The following is a 14,734-nucleotide window of genomic DNA, read 5'->3' as shown; positions in this document are numbered from 1 at the left end:
CAGTAGAAACCGCTCTGATTTTACAGCGTCCTGAACATTTCAGGCAGGCCAAGAGTTGTGCCCCGGTATTTCTGAGAGTCCACAGCTCGGCAGTTCTCCAGGACACGACAGGCAAAGTTGTAAGATCCCAGAGCTCTTTGCGAGTTACACTAACGGAGTTTCTTTGGATATATATTTGGATACATGTGCCAACTGAAAAGGTATTGTTTGCTCTCCTGCTCGGTAAACACAGACCACTTGGGTGGTCACGCACGCTCGTCAGTTCCTGAGGAAACTTCCTGGAAAAGGAAACAGTTCAGAGGCACTGTTTAGGGTTTGGGGGGTTGTGTTTGCTGTAAACCTCGGGGATTTAGGGTTTTGTTCCGTGTTTTCAATGGTGATTTGAATGGATTTCTTCCAAAAAAATCCCATTTCATTCTCTACCCCCATTACATTTCTAGGAGGAATGGCTGCAAGGTTCCCGTTGCCTCAGGTCAGTACTGCTGGGACTCCCTTTTCCCTCTCTGCCCTGTACACGTCTGTCTGTAGCTGTTTGCTCCCCGATGTCTCCCCGTAGATGGCTCCCAGTCCCGGTGCTTTAATTCATCCCTCTTTGCCCTTGGCCCATGGCTGCTTTTGTGTCCTCTGTCCTGCTCCCCATCCATCCTGGGTCTTTAATCGCTCCCTCTCTACCCTGCAGGCTGTTGCCTATTTTTCCCAGCAGGAGCCCCCTGCTCAGAAAACCTGGCGGCACAGGAGGGGTGGGCGGCTGCAGTGGGACGTGGGAAGGGGTGCCCTGCTGTGTCGGGACACCTGGCACACACGTGTCCCCCCCCTGCCAAGGGCCGTGGCCCGGTGGACACAACTGCACACCTGCTTGTGTTCGAGGGCTGGTGAAACTTCAGCTTAGCTAGTTTCAGCTCCAGCTCGTGCAGCCTCTCCGCCAGTGCCTGCTTCTTCTCCTCGCCCTCCCTGATGCACTGCTCCAGGTCCGCCGAGGACTTCTGCTGTTCCAGGAGCCTGCCGGGTATGTCCTGGCCGGGGGAGAGCACGAGGACTCAGCCCCCGGTGCTCCTGCAGGGTACAGGACCCAGGCCGTGGCCTCGGGGAGCCGTGTGCACCGTGGACGGCTGCAAGCTCATGTCACGGAGAAGTGTGGTGCCATCCCTGCCCGCCCCAGAGGGCCTCTGGGGGTCTCCCGAGGCAGAGGAGGGCAGAGAAGCCCACAATGAAACAAGGCAAGCAGAGGGCTCTCAGCTCCCCGGGCCCTGAGCAGCCGTGGGTTTTACCAGAGGGGGGGTTGACGTTACCCAGATCCTGGAGCACTGCCGCGCAGCCTTGGCCTGCTCCGTCTTCTGCGTGACCCTGGCCTCGTGCTCCATCTGGGACCTGACGGCCTCCAGTCTGGTGCCTGCGGTGGGAGGGAAGCGTCAGGGAAGGATGCCTGCGGCTGTGCCCGCGTCCCACCCCCCTGCACCCCGCCAGGCACTCACCCACGAGCTGGTCCTGTGAGGCCGGGGTCGGGGAGTCCACGGTGAGCTCGTGCCTCTCCTGCTGCAAGGATGTGCATTGTCACCCCCCACGCTGCTGACAGCCGGGGGGAGCTGGCCCTGCAGGCCCCCGACCCGTGGGGGGCCCGGCACCGATGCCTGCCGTCTGCCCACAGCCTGGCCTGTGCCGGGACCCCCAGCTCACCGCTCTCAGGTGCCTTTGGTACACGTCCTTCCGCCACCCTGTGTCTACAGAGACCTCCTGGGTGGCCCGGGAGCGGTACATGCGCGCTCTCTGCGCAAGGATCCGGCTGCGCGTCCTGTTTGCGTCCTTCTGGAGCGTGTCAGAGAAGGGAGAAGTGGCTGTCAGAGCTGGAACGGACCTTTGGCAGCCAGCTGAACTTGTGGGATGGCCAGGGTCAGCAATGACCAGCCCCACCGCCAAGTAGACAGGCTGGGAAGGGTAGTGGGCAAGGAGGGCTGGCGGGTGGAGCGTGCTGCCTTCGCCGTAGCTGGGGCTTCGGGCAGGCTGTCCCCAGCCCCAGGGCAGCCCGGCCCAAGAGCGACACCCGCGAGGAGCTATGGAGCCATCCATCGGGGCGCTGTGGGCAAGCCCAGCTCCGGCTCTTTTGCTCTTGGTTGAAGGCACACCCAGCAGCTCCGGGGCACATGGTGCCGTCGGTGGGCTCTGGAGGGTGGAAAAGGGCCCCGAGGTGCCCCTGGCCATCTCACCTTGGCTCTGTCAGCGGCTTTGCAGGCCTCCAAGGCCATGAGATCCATGTCCTGAAGCTCCCTACCATACAGCTCGGCCACCTTGCACAGGAGGTCCAGGTGCGGAGGCAGGTGGGCCAGCTCCTGGGACACAGGGAGCCACAGCACGTCACCCCAGTGAGCCCCAGGGGTCCCCCGTGCTGTGACAGCAGATGGAGGGGAGCAGGAGGACCTCTTTGATCTGGGAGGGGGGCGTTCCACCAGCGTTGCCCCTGGGGCACCTCCTTGTCTCTGCTGGGGGAGCAGGTGGCACGATGGCACGGTGGGGAGGAGCTCACCTTCCTCAGGACATCCCGCACCGCCAGGTACAGGGCGGTCACCTTCTGTCCAGTGTGGACTTTGAGGAGCACCTTCTCAATGTTTTTCTCCAGCTGGCAAAAGGCCTGGGGCAGAGGTGCTGCCAGCCCCTGAGCCCCAGCGCAGGACCGGGACCCCCCACCAGATTTTCCTCTGCCAGCGAGGTTGGCTGGGGAGGGGCCGGATCCGTTCCTGGCTGGGCGCTGTATTTAGCTGGGTGCGCAGCAGGGGCTGTACCGGGAACTGCATGGGGCCCAGCCTGCCTTGCACTCACTGTTATAGAGTGCAAAGGGAAGGGGGGCCAGGGGGGACCCCAACACCCTCCCCACACATCAGGCTTTGAGCACCCTGGATGGTCCAAATTGTCCTGCCCGAGGCTGGGCTGGAGACCCTCCTCAGGCAGCCCCCACGCCTCTGGGGGAGCCCCCTGCACCCTTAGAGTCTGCATGGCAGCGCCGGATACCCCAGGACTGGCCAGACCCAGGTTCTGAGCATCCCCTGGGGCTCGAGGGTCCCAGGGGTGGGATGCAATTGGGAACCTGTGATGGGTCCGGCTCCTGCGGGTGCGTTGGGACCCCAAAACTATCCATGACCAATCTGATGCCCATTCTCTCCTCTCTTCCCGCAGATGTGCACCCCCAGCAACACGCCGGCCACGCCACCCAACTTCCCGGATGCCCTGGCCATGTTCTCCAAGCTGCGGACCTCCAAGAGCCTGCAGAGCAGCAACAGCCCCATCACCTCCATGGCCTGCTCCCCTCCGGGGAGCTTCAGCCCCTTCTGGGCCTCCTCGCCCCCCAGCCACCAGCCCGCCTGGCTGCCTCCCTCCTCGCCCACCGCCCACGGCCTCCACCACCATCTGCACCACCCGCAGCCCGCCTGGCCCCCTGCCCCCCCACCTGCCACCCCCCCACAGAAAGCCGTGGCCACCATGGATGGCCAGAGATAAGACTGGGTTGGCAGGGGGGAATTGAGGAGGGGGCTGGGCCAGGGCGTTGGGAGCAGGGGCTCCCTGACAAACGCACTGGAATAATTTTCTAGGTTTTATTATTATTTTGTGGGGTTGGGGGAGGATACTGCCAGGGAGGGCACTGGCCCACAAGAGCCTCTGCAAGAGTTGCTAGCTGGTCTTTTCTCCCCCCATTTATTTTTTTTTAAAATATATAACTATAATATATAAATATATCTTAACGTATATAAATCCAGAAAGGAGGAGCAGCAGCATGGAGGCAGCTGCCTGGTTGGGGGTGGGGGGGTTGTCCCTACAGCTACTCCCCTGCCCCCAGCATCCCTGCAGCAGGGCAGGAGAGGGAAAGCAGGGAGTAATAAAAATATCAACGGATTGAGGTGGCAGTCAGCACCCTGGCTTGTGGCCACGGTGGTACCCTGGATCATGGCCACATGGCATGGAGCTGCTGGACCCCCCACCAACCCCCACTCTGGGCTGCCCAGGTGCTTTTGGCAGTGCCCAGAGCAAACACGCCTCCTCTGATTTCCAAAATTCAGCCTGGCTTCTTGCACAGACTCCCCCTCCCCTCACCCCAGCAGCCCCTGCCCTATCCTCCCTTGGCACCCCCAGGGCTGAGGGGGATTTATCAAGGTGATGCCCCTCCTGTCCCTGTGATAGCTGTTCATGGCCCTTCCCCATAAAGGGGGAACTGGGTTTTTTTTTTAGTTTTCAAATCAATCTTGCTTAAAAAACAAAAACAAAAAAACCCCACAAAAACAGGTTGAAGGTTTTTTATTAATTTAAAAATAATAATACAAAAATAACTTTTTTTAACAGCAGCTGTCCCCGCCTTTTCTCTTTGCTGGGAGGATGATCCCTAGCAGGGCACCAAGAATGGGGGCGAGCCCCCCCATGCCACCCCCCAGCCAGTGCCCTCAGGCGCCACAGGCACCCTGCTATCTGCCCTTTAGTCTTGCTGCCTGCAACTGCTCGCTCTCCTGCTCGAGGGGGTGGGTTTGCCCAGGGACCCCAAGTTCCGCTCAGCTGGCATGCTGCTGGACTTGTGGTGAAGGGGCTGGATGAAGATTCCCAGTGCTGCCTGGCCCAGCTGGCTGTAGGCTGATGCTGGCTTCTGCTCAGGTGAGGTGGCGGTGCCTGGGGGTGAAGAGCAGGGCTTAGTCCCCTTGCAGCCCCCAGGGGGTGGGCGCCAGCTGCAGGCAGCAGGGGCAGCGGCCCGGCCAGAGACAGCCCGAAACGGGGTCCTGGCCCCCACCCTGAAGCACTCAGGCCGTAGTCCTACACTGGCCAGGGCTGCCCCACCATGGCCCCCCACCTCACTCCAGCTCCAATGTGGGGACCAGTCGCCCCGTGTGCCAGCCCTCCCCCTCCATCCTGCTTCCCTCCCCCCCCCCAGACCCCCTCCCACCCTGCCCAGCTGGGGGCACAGACCCCTGCTTGCCCCCAGTAGCAGGAGACGGTAGTGGGAGACAGGGGAAACACTGGCACCCCACGGACACCCTGCCCACCCACCATCCCCTTGGCATGCGCTGGATCCCCTCCCCACACGTGCCCCGGCCGTACCCTCCTTGTCCACGAGCAGAGGCCGCCGGCCCTTGTAGATGCGGCCATCCTTGCCCACCAGCTCCACTTCGTCACCGAGCTGGGAGGGAGAGAGCAGGCTGGCTGAATTCAGCATCCCCAGGCAACCCTCCCACCCCCAGCTCTCCCTGGGGAAATAGAGGCACACAGCCCTCCCCGTGCTCAGCATCCCCCTCCCTCCCAGCCTTGGTCACCCCCACCATGTCCTTACCTTTGTCATCCCTATCTGGATGGGGAGCTGTGTGTGGGACTTGTGCAGCCGCGGGGTGCTGGGCGGGTGAGGCTGGAGCGTGGAGCTGCGCTGCAGCAGCCGCGGGGTGCTGGGCGGGTGAGGCTGGAGCGTGGAGCTGCGCTGCAGCAGCCGCGGGGTGCTGGGCGGGTGAGGCTGGAGCGTGGAGCTGCGCTGCAGCGGGGCACCGAGGGTGTGCTGGCCACCATGCTGCCGCGGCACAGTGGGGTGCTGGCGTTCAGGCGTCTGCTGTCTGTGGGATGGCGCACAGGGATGCTCAGCACCTGGCACTGTGGCACCCCGTGCTCCACCCTACCGCACCAGGGAGGGGGTCCAGGAGGTGCCCCCCAGCGGGCTGTGTCCCTCCTGGCTCCTTTCCCACTGCCGCAGGAGATCCGCGCCCACCCAGCCGCACCAGTTCTGCTCTTTGCCCGGGGAGCCGGCCGTGGCCAGGGCAGGTGCCTGCACCCCGCGCACGGGGCACCGGCAGGCAGGAGCCGGGCTGCCCCAGCTGCGGGGCTGAACCTTGGCGACTTGTCTCACAGGAGGCACCTGATGCCCCACCAAGCCCCAGGGCAGGCTGAGACCAGGCACGGCTCATCACACCTGGCTTCAGCACCACGGAGGCAGAGAGCTGGGCTCCATGGGCAGCGCAGGGCAGGGCTGTCAAACCCCACAGACCCGGGGCAAGCACAGCTGACCCTCCCCAGCACATCCCTGCTCCCCTGCAGACCCCTCTGTCCACACCCGGGGAAGAGCCCTCCCTCACTGGGGGGGCAGGGACACCTCGCACCCCAAGGGCCAGGGATGGGTCCCCATGTCCCCTACCTGTGTTTCTGCTGTTGAGTTCCCTCTGCCTTGACGGCGGTATGGGGGTACGCAGCGGGGCAGGGGGGCAGTGGTGGCAGCAGTGGCAGCGTAGGGATCATTCTGGGGAGAACAGGAGCCACGCATGAGTCACTGGGACAAACAACCCACCCTGGATTAAAGCCAGCAGCCCCAAACTCGCAGGCTTGTACCCCACGGCATCACCCTGCCCGCCACCCTCAGACAGGGGTCCCCATCCCCCCACAGGTGGGCAGAGGCCTCGGCAGGGTCAGCCCCCGCGAGGCAGACACCCTTACACCTGTGCCTGGTGCAGCAGGGCAGCGCCAGCACCCATCTCCCCCCGTGTCCCACCCACACAGCCCCCCTGATGCACCGCTGCTGAGCGATACTCACGGGCCAGGCACGAGCATGCTGAGGGGCCGGTCGCAGGACAGGCAGCTAAACGGGACCAGCAGCTGCCTGTGGGGACACAAAAGGGATGGTGAGAGCTCCTGGGGGGGACACAGCCCTGCCAACACGCAAGCAGGCAGCTGGTGGGCAGCAGCAGGGTGCTGGGCACTTGGCTGTAGTGAGTTACGGTGTCTGGCAGGGGACAGCGGCTTCTGAGCCTGCTGGGTCCCCTACCAGCCCAGTAAGGTCCCAGCCTGCTGGCTGCTTACAAAAGAAAGGGGCTACGGTGGGGAGAGCAGCTGGTTGTGGGCTCCTGCCTGGGAAAAAGCTCCACCTCATACTGGGCACCGGAGGATCTGCCCGAGGGAACAGGGCAAGTGCTGTCCCCAAAGCCATTGCCGGCCCCATCGCACTCACTTCTTAATCCCAGCTCCGCTGTCAGGCATCGCCAGTAGCCTCTCCTTGAGCTGCTTCAGGCTTCTCTTCCAGTTCTCTAGCTCCTGCTGGAAAGGCCCCAGCTCCAGGCGGTCCAGCTGTGGGGACACACACACCCTCAGCCAGCTGCCCTGGCACGAGACGTCATGGTCCCCAGGGAAAAGGCAGCAGCAGGGATCCTCACAGGGATGCTGCCTTAGGCTGCCAAACCCTGGAGGTGACAGCTTTGCACCGCAAAGATGAGCCACCCCTCACCTTGGAGTCCATCTCTTCACGGAGCTCACTGAGCTGCTGCTGGACCTCCTGCCAGCCCTGCCCCTGGCCTGTCACCTGGCTCCGCACCTCCTCTATGGCCTCGTACAGTCGCTCTGTGTTGGACTCAAACTGCGTGCAGTTGACTTTGCCGGCCAGGGCAGCTTTGTCTGCTTTCTGGCAACAGAAAGAGGCAGGAGTGGGGTGGGGAAAGGATGGAGGTACAACGGGCAGGGCCAGCCTGTGTCAGGGGTAAGGGAGAAGTGCTCCTGTGGGGCCCTGCTCACCCCATCACCCCCGTGGGGTCAGACCCACCAGCCAAAGAGACCCACGGAGAGACAGAGGGACCTGCAGCCGCTCTGGAAATCCTCCCTCCCCCAGGCCAGTTCTAATGCCCCCACCCCAAGTGACAAGGAGCATCTATCACCCTGCCCAGGACCCCCTCAAGACCGTACCACTTCCAGTTCCAGCGCCAGGTCTTCCTTCGCAGCTTTGTCCCTCTGCAGTCTTTCCACAGACTGGAACAGAACCTTCCAACACAGAAAGCACCCCATGACACCATGGCCGGGTTGGAGCTGCCTCCCGGCCAGCCCAGCACTCCCGACTCCTCCCCATCCCCCAAAAAACTCTGGCAAAGGTACTTTGCCCCTCCACAGGGCTGCCAGCAGGCTGGCAGGGACACATCCTTTGTGGGCCCCAGCTGGGGGTCTGCCTGGAGGATGCTCTGACCCCTCAGGGGTTGCAGCCACCTACCTCTAGGTCTCCCTGCTTCCGCTGACAGTCAGCTACAAGATTCCCTGTGACGCGGCTCAGTCTGTCACAGTCCTCTTGCGTCTGTTTGACATTGGCCTGGATGTGCTCCAGCAGCCCCTTGTCCTGCTTCAGGGAGCAAGACAACAAGGTGGTGCTGTACTGGGGGGCGGGGCAGGGCGGGGGGTCTAGCTGCCCGCAGGGACTAGAGCCAGGGTATTCGGCCGGTGGCCGCAGGCTCTCAGTGCCAGCAGGACATTTGCATCAAGCCTTTCATTTCCTTCCATGCTGCTGACTCATCCACGCCAATTTGAGGGGCAGCAAGGGGCCCCCCCACAACACAGCAAAGCACAACCAGCCGGGGGTGTCCCAGCAGCCCCCTCCCAAGCCCACCATGCCAGCAATCTCCCTACCTGGCTCCTCCCCGGCAGCTGCCGCGCCACCTTGCCCGCTGCCTGCTGTGACATGGAGTTCACCTGCTCCTGGAGCTTCTGGTAGCACTGCAGGAGCTGCCCCAGCTGCCCACTGACGTTCATGTTGCAGTCGGGGCACACTGCCTGCTCCTGCCCCACGCCCCTCTCCATCGCCTTCAGCTTGTCCAGCTGCAGCAAAGGGAGAAGGAACGGGCTCTGAGCTGGGATGGATGCAGCCAACAAACCCAGGTGCCACGCAGACATGTTGGCCCCATCCTGCCAAGGGATACAGCCGGCAACCATGCCAGGACCACCCCACGGAGCCAGCGGGCAGTGGGAATGCTCCCCCTGGACCTCACCTGCTCCTGCAGCTGGGCAGCCACCTCTGTCACCCTCTGCTCCAACGTGGCCTCGCTTGCGAGCTGCTGCTCCCTCAGCTCCCTCATTTCCTGCTGTACCTCCCGCACCATGGTCCTGGCCAGTGAGACATGGGCACGGGCAGGGTTAGCGTCCATGGGGCTGCCTGGGGGGTGGCCCTTGCCCCCAAACCGGGATGTTCCCAGCCCCCAGGATCCCTTGCAGCCCCCACCCACACACCACCCCCCCGAGGCACAAAACCCTCTCCCATCCTTTTACCCCAGGTGCAGTGTAGTCTCCTTGTCATCCTCTTGGCAGGCAGATCCAGCCTCCTGCAGCTTTTGAAGCACATCCTCCAGCTGCCTGATCTGGGAATGGCAGCGGTACCAGAGTCAGAGCACAGCCCCCCATGTTGTCCCAGCACGCAGGCCCTTCGGCTGCCCCTTCCCTACCCCCCATCCCCACAGCCCCATCAGGGACTGCTGCGGGCTCACCTTCCCCTTCTCGCCCTGCAGGTCACCAGCCAGCCCCTGCAGGGAGGACTTCTGGTCCTGGAGGTCTGCCAGGATGCTGCTGATGCTCTCCTTGCCTAGAGGGATGTGATCCAAGGGGACATGCTCTCAGTGAGTGGGGTCTTGCCCTTGGGGCCAGCCTGGCCCCACAACAAGCCCCTGAGCCAGGCTGGCCCCATGCCAAATGCTCCCCAACAGCCCTCCCAGGGCTCCCACCTTCCTTCAGGAAGAGCAGGCTCAGCTTCTCAACCTCCCCATGTCCTGCCTTGGTGGCTTCCAGCTGGGCCACCTGCTCCTTCGGGCTTGTGTAGAGGAGGCCCAGCTGTCCAACCTGGCGTAGAGCCTCTGCTGTGTCCACAGAGTGGTCAGAGTGGGAACCCATCGCTGGCTCTTGCAAGGGGGACACAACGTTGAGGGGCATCTCTAAGCCCTGGGCTGTTGCCCAGGAGGTCTCTGGGGCTGGCTGTCCGACCCTGGCAGGCTGCATGCTGGGTGCAGCCACGGGACCTGCAGCATCAACTTGCATCCCCTGAGCAAAGCCAGTGGCCTCAGGGGACACCTCCGTCGCACTCTGAGGGCTGGGGTCCGTGCAGAGGGGGCCTGGCTGAACATCTGCTCCTCTGCCCTGGGTCCCTTGAAGTGCTGGCTGCATCTCCAAGGAGGCAGTCTGGGTGCTGGAGGCCTCTGGTTGCACCCCTGCAAGAGTGGCCTGGATCCCAGGGGACTCTGGCTGTGTCCCCGGGGAGGTGGTGCTCCCATCAGAAGTCCTTGCTTGATCAGAGGGAGCACCTGCCCACTTCTGAGGGCTCCCCTTGGTGGTGCTGGGGGCAGGCTGTGTCCATGGCTCCTTCGGCCCCAGCGCTGAGCTTGCTCCATGCAGCGTGTCCACAGCTGAAGCCTGGGGCTCAGCAGGGGCAGACTGGCCCCCAGTGCCCTCCTGGGAAGAGGCAGGAATGGGGAGCAGGTTTATGGGCAGAAATGCAGCAGCACGGGCAGACCCACAGCCCCCCTGCCCTGTCCCCAACCCCTCCCCCCCTTCACCAAGCCAAACCCAAGTACTCCACGAGAGCCCAAAGGCAAAGTGCACACCCCACGGACACCCCCCGAGCTCCCACAACCACAGCCCCTCCCCAGCCGTTTCAGGAGCAGCAGCCCCAGTCCAGATTTGGGAGCCAGGGGCTGTTGGGGGACATGGGTGCAGCCGGCCCCTCAAGGAGGTACCAGCACCCACTGGTTTTCCCCACCAGCCTAAACACAGCCCTTTGCTGAGCAGAACATGCTCAGAAAGTGCACGTCGGGCCAGCCAAGGAGCTGCCCGCACTCTGCCGATGCCAGGTCCTGCCTGACAAGGGATGTGCAGTGCACTGCTGGGGACCCGACACGGAGGGACCAGGTGCACTGGTCCCCCGGGGATGCAGCTACCCCCTGTCCTGCAGAGGGATCCACATGCGCTTGTGGCCGTGCCACACCACTTTCAGGTACCGTCTGCCCATGGTGGCCTGGCAGCTGGCTGGCAGCATCGCCGAGGCTCCCCTGGGGCAGGTAGAGGAGAGGGACAGCTGTAAGATTGGAATGAAGCATCCACAAAGGAGCTTGGGTGCAAGGCAGAGGGACACTGGGCAGGGCTCTGCCTGGGGGCCAGGGCTGTGTTGCACAGGTAGATCTTGATCTCCCCTCCTTCCCAGCACCCACATGACTCTTTCTATGGCCCTTTAATTAAGAAGCGCCTCAGTACCACATTGCTTGACACCTGCAGTTACCTCTACCAGCAGCCTGTGCCGCAGGCAGTGGTGTCCGTTCCTACCCTCCCAAGGACAGCCCTGGCAGGAGAAGGGTGGGGGGCTGCAGCTGGGGTGGGCTGAGCCCCAACATGCCCCTCTGGGACACCCTTCCCACGCACTCTTCCCCCCAGGGGACCTTCATGCTGTGTGACACCCAGGGCCGCAGGGAGGGGCATGGAGGGGGGTGAGGGACCAGTGCCCTCCTGGGGACACCGGCAGCAGCAGCTCACCAAGCCGAGTGCCTTCTGGATCGTCCTGAGGTCCTCCGCCATGCAGGCCTGTGCCACCTTCACCCCGCTCATCTCCTCCAGGAGATTCCGGTAGAGCGCCACGGCCTAGGAGAAGGGGAGGGCGGGTTGAGCCCCAGGGGAGGGACCCTGGAGACCAGGACCCCGGCTCTGGTCTGTCCAGAGCAGGGGGGGCAGCGCAGGGTCCGGCCCAGGCAGGCGGGCAGGGCACTGTGGCCAGCGCTTTCCATTTGCCGCGTCTTCGACAGCCAAGAAGGGGCAGCAGCCCCCAGGGACCCTCACCCCTGCCCTGGGCCCATTGCACAACTCGCGTCAGCAGGGACGGATCTGGCCCTGCCTGCCCGCTCCAGGCTCTGCGCCAGCGCTGGAGCGGATCCAAAGGGCAAGGAGCTGCTGCCACCCCTCGAGGGCAGCCTGGCCAGGGAGGGCAGTGGTGGCCGCCACTAACGAAGCGGGAGCCACCGAGCAGAGGCCAGACCCACCCCGCAGAGGGCGAGTGCTCCCTGCCCACCCCCAGGGGACATCCAGGCTGGAAGCCGGGGGGCTGAACCTGCGGCCAGGGGCCACCGGGTGCTGTGTCGCACCCGCCGCTCATGGATGGCAACGGCGGGAGGGCCCAGAGCCACCCGAGCAGTTTCTCGGCTCTTCCTGGCCCAAACTCCATCCCCACCGTGAGCAGGGGCTTCAAGCAGGCCTTGCTCTAAGGGGCAGTGCACAGCCCCCCGGGGGGGGGGGGGGGGGCACCTCGGATTGGGGGGCACCCAGGGCACTGGGAGGAGCCTCTACCTTGGAGACGCCGCTCACATCGCCTTCCTCCATCTCCTTCACATCAGCGGCTGCAGAGGCGACCCGGGGGCTGCTGGTGGTCTTCTGCAGCAGGTGCTCCTGCACCTCCTGGCCCTTGGAGCAATGGCCCTGCGGCCAGGCCTGGGTCCCACCTGCCGCCTCCTCCAGCCCGGGGGAGGCCTCAGCAGGCTGGACCCCCTCCGGCTGCGTTGGGCTGAGACCCTGCTGCTGCCCAGGCAGCTCCCACAGGTCCAGCAGCCTGAGGATGCCCTCCAGCAGCATGCGCAGTGCATCGTAGTTTACGGTCGTGCCCTTGGAGTTCACAATGGCAAGCTCCAGCAGCTGGGGCAGGCTGAGCGGGGCCGTCTCCGCTAGCAGCGTCTGCGATCTCTTCGATCTCGCCATAGCGCCTGGCCTGGGGGGAACGGGACACTTTCTGCCTGGGGGGCACCTGGCAGAGGCGGCAGCCTTCCCCCCACTCCCCCCTAGCCCGCAAAGCAACCGACGCCCAGGAAAAGTGAGGCAGATATGGGCGGGAGGGGAAGGGAGGGGAGGGGAGGGGAGGGGAGGGGAGGGGGCTACGGGTGCTCCCCCAGAGGTCAGCGCCTGCCTGCCGGCCGCCAGCCCGCCTCCCCGCCAGCCCGCACCCGCCGCACCTCAGCGGGCTCTGCCGGCCCCGCACCGCGGCCCTGGCTTTTCAAGGCTCCCGCCGCCGCCCATTGGCCGAGCCCGCTGCCCGTCACAGTGGCGCTGCTGTGGCGTCCCCCGTTGCTAGGCGACGGCCCGGCGCCAGCCCCGCCCCCTGCCGCCAGCGCCGGGCTGCAGCTCCCCCGGGGCCAGCAGCCGCCTCCCCTCGGCGGTCGCCGTCGGGCCCCGGCGGCTGTCACCCGCTCCCTCCGGCGGGGGCAGCCCGCACGGCTCGCTGCCAGCGCGCTCTGCAGCAAAGGCTGGGCAGCAGCGACAAGCAACGCCGGGAAACGCGCGCTTCCACGCAGCCCTGCCCAGGCCCCTGCTCCCACGCGCGCGCGGGACAAATCCTGCACCCAGAGGCATCATCCATCAGACGGGTCCTGAGCAAAAGAACCAGCTTCTCTTTCTCAAGGGGAAGGTCAACGTGGGGGTTGTTTGGAAGGGAACGTGTATATGCTCAGAACTTTCTCCTGCCAGGTGAGCACCTCTGCCAGCTCCCTCAGTACTCTCGTGTGGATCCCCTACAGCCCCAGAGACCTGTGCATGCCAGAGCGGAGCAGCAGGTCGCTACCCATTTCCCCCGGACATCATTCTGCTCCTCCTCCTCCCTCTCTTCCAGCTCAAGGAGGGAATTCCTAGAGGGAATCCCTAGAGGGAATCTGGGCTTGCTATTAACGACAGAGCCAAAAAAAGGCATGAAGTACCTCAGCATTTTCCTTGTCCTTTGTGGCCACTGTTATAAATTGAGACCACAACGGATCATAATCCAATTAAAATTTTATTAATTATAGCAAGTAGAATATGAGCAAAAACAGCGCTGGACGGCAGGGGAGTCTGCGCTCCACCAACTGCCGCCCTGAGCAGTTTAAACAGTCCTTTTTTATACTTTTTACTTTCGTGTTTATGAAGTAGTGGAGGTGTTAACCCCTTACTCATATATCTTTATATGGGGTCGTCTGTCTTGTTTCTGTCTGGCGGTTATCTTCTCTTTTACAAGCAGCATCCTGGACATCTGGCGGTTATCTTATTTTTCACAAGAGGCATCCTGGATATCTGGCGCCTAGTCTTTACATTATACTTAACATAAATCTTAATAAACAATATCCTAGTCCATAGTTTCTTACAATCCCCCCTTTTTCTTTTTATCCTATTATTGTTTACTAGACGCTACTTTCATTCTCGGCACTGCAAATAAACCTTTTTCCACAATCCCAACATTTATCATAACACTCACAAGGTAATACGTCACAATTACAATAGGCGTAGTTGGGTAATACATATAATAATAACATACAAAACCAAAACTTAAAAATAACACTTTTTCTTAACATGTTCTTTTTTTTTTTTTTTTTTTTTTAATGCGTCACTATCATGGCTAGACTATAGGGATTTCGCATGCGCGGTCTTTCCAGATTTTTCCAACACATTCTGTGGGGCTTTAAAATCGCGCATGCGCATGTTCAAAGGTATACACGGACCATTCGCGTGATCAACAATGGCTACTGCGTGCCCAGATGAAGTCCCAAACCCATTTCCCGAGCTTACCACTCCAGTAAGTCTGTTAATGGTAACATTTATGGCACTATGGCCAAATGACAGGTCCCAGTTTTCAATGTAAGGTTTTCTCACCACCAGACCACCACGTCACCTGCCAGAGAAGAAGGGTCTAGAGTGGACATTTCGCCCTCTGAACATTCTGTAAGGTGAGTGTTCTCAAAACGTTTAACCTATATGGTTCATTAGAAAGAAGATCAAAATTTTATATATATTTTTTTTTTTTTTCCTGTTGCTGTTTAGGCAGAGGGTGCGTTTTTCAGTTGTCTCACGTCAAGAACTTATGGCGGAGGTGAAAAAGTATAAAAGGCGTTTCCATATCCTCGTCTTTGCGTTCCTGGCGCTTGTTTTTGTTGCTATTCTATTTTTTTTTTTACTCAGCTTACATTGTTATCTGAATTGTTAAGAGTCAATTGTTTCCAAA

At 61.9% G+C, this 14,734-nt stretch overlaps 2 protein-coding genes across 2 annotated transcripts; both read right to left on the bottom strand.

Moving 5' to 3' along the window:
- Positions 1-668: 668 nt before the first annotated feature.
- LOC308069222 (coiled-coil domain-containing protein 183-like) lies at positions 669-2,786 on the bottom strand (the record flags this gene model as incomplete). Its single annotated transcript, XM_080401199.1, has 7 exons — positions 669-1,013; positions 1,290-1,390; positions 1,473-1,530; positions 1,675-1,803; positions 2,202-2,324; positions 2,519-2,647; positions 2,775-2,786. The coding sequence occupies 7 exons, from the start codon at positions 2,784-2,786 to the stop codon at positions 669-671; spliced, it is 897 nt and encodes a 298-aa protein (XP_080257325.1).
- On the bottom strand, positions 2,641-13,378 carry LOC308068687 (uncharacterized protein). The gene is made up of 16 exons (XM_080399691.1): positions 12,067-13,378; positions 11,263-11,367; positions 9,468-10,188; positions 9,234-9,328; positions 9,019-9,107; positions 8,742-8,856; positions 8,383-8,571; positions 7,973-8,098; positions 7,675-7,749; positions 7,223-7,396; positions 6,950-7,065; positions 6,536-6,601; positions 6,143-6,244; positions 5,297-5,567; positions 5,068-5,146; positions 2,641-4,641 (listed from the first exon to the last, which is right to left on the bottom strand). The coding sequence occupies exons 1-16, from the start codon at positions 12,469-12,471 to the stop codon at positions 4,454-4,456; spliced, it is 2,916 nt and encodes a 971-aa protein (XP_080255817.1). The 5' UTR covers positions 12,472-13,378; the 3' UTR covers positions 2,641-4,453.
- Positions 13,379-14,734: the final 1,356 nt, after the last annotated feature.

Source organism: Falco punctatus, assembly GCF_963210335.1.
Source record: "Falco punctatus genome assembly, chromosome: 1".
In the NCBI taxonomy this organism is placed as follows: domain Eukaryota; kingdom Metazoa; phylum Chordata; class Aves; order Falconiformes; family Falconidae; genus Falco; species Falco punctatus.
This window is presented reverse-complemented; position numbering and strand designations above follow the sequence as displayed.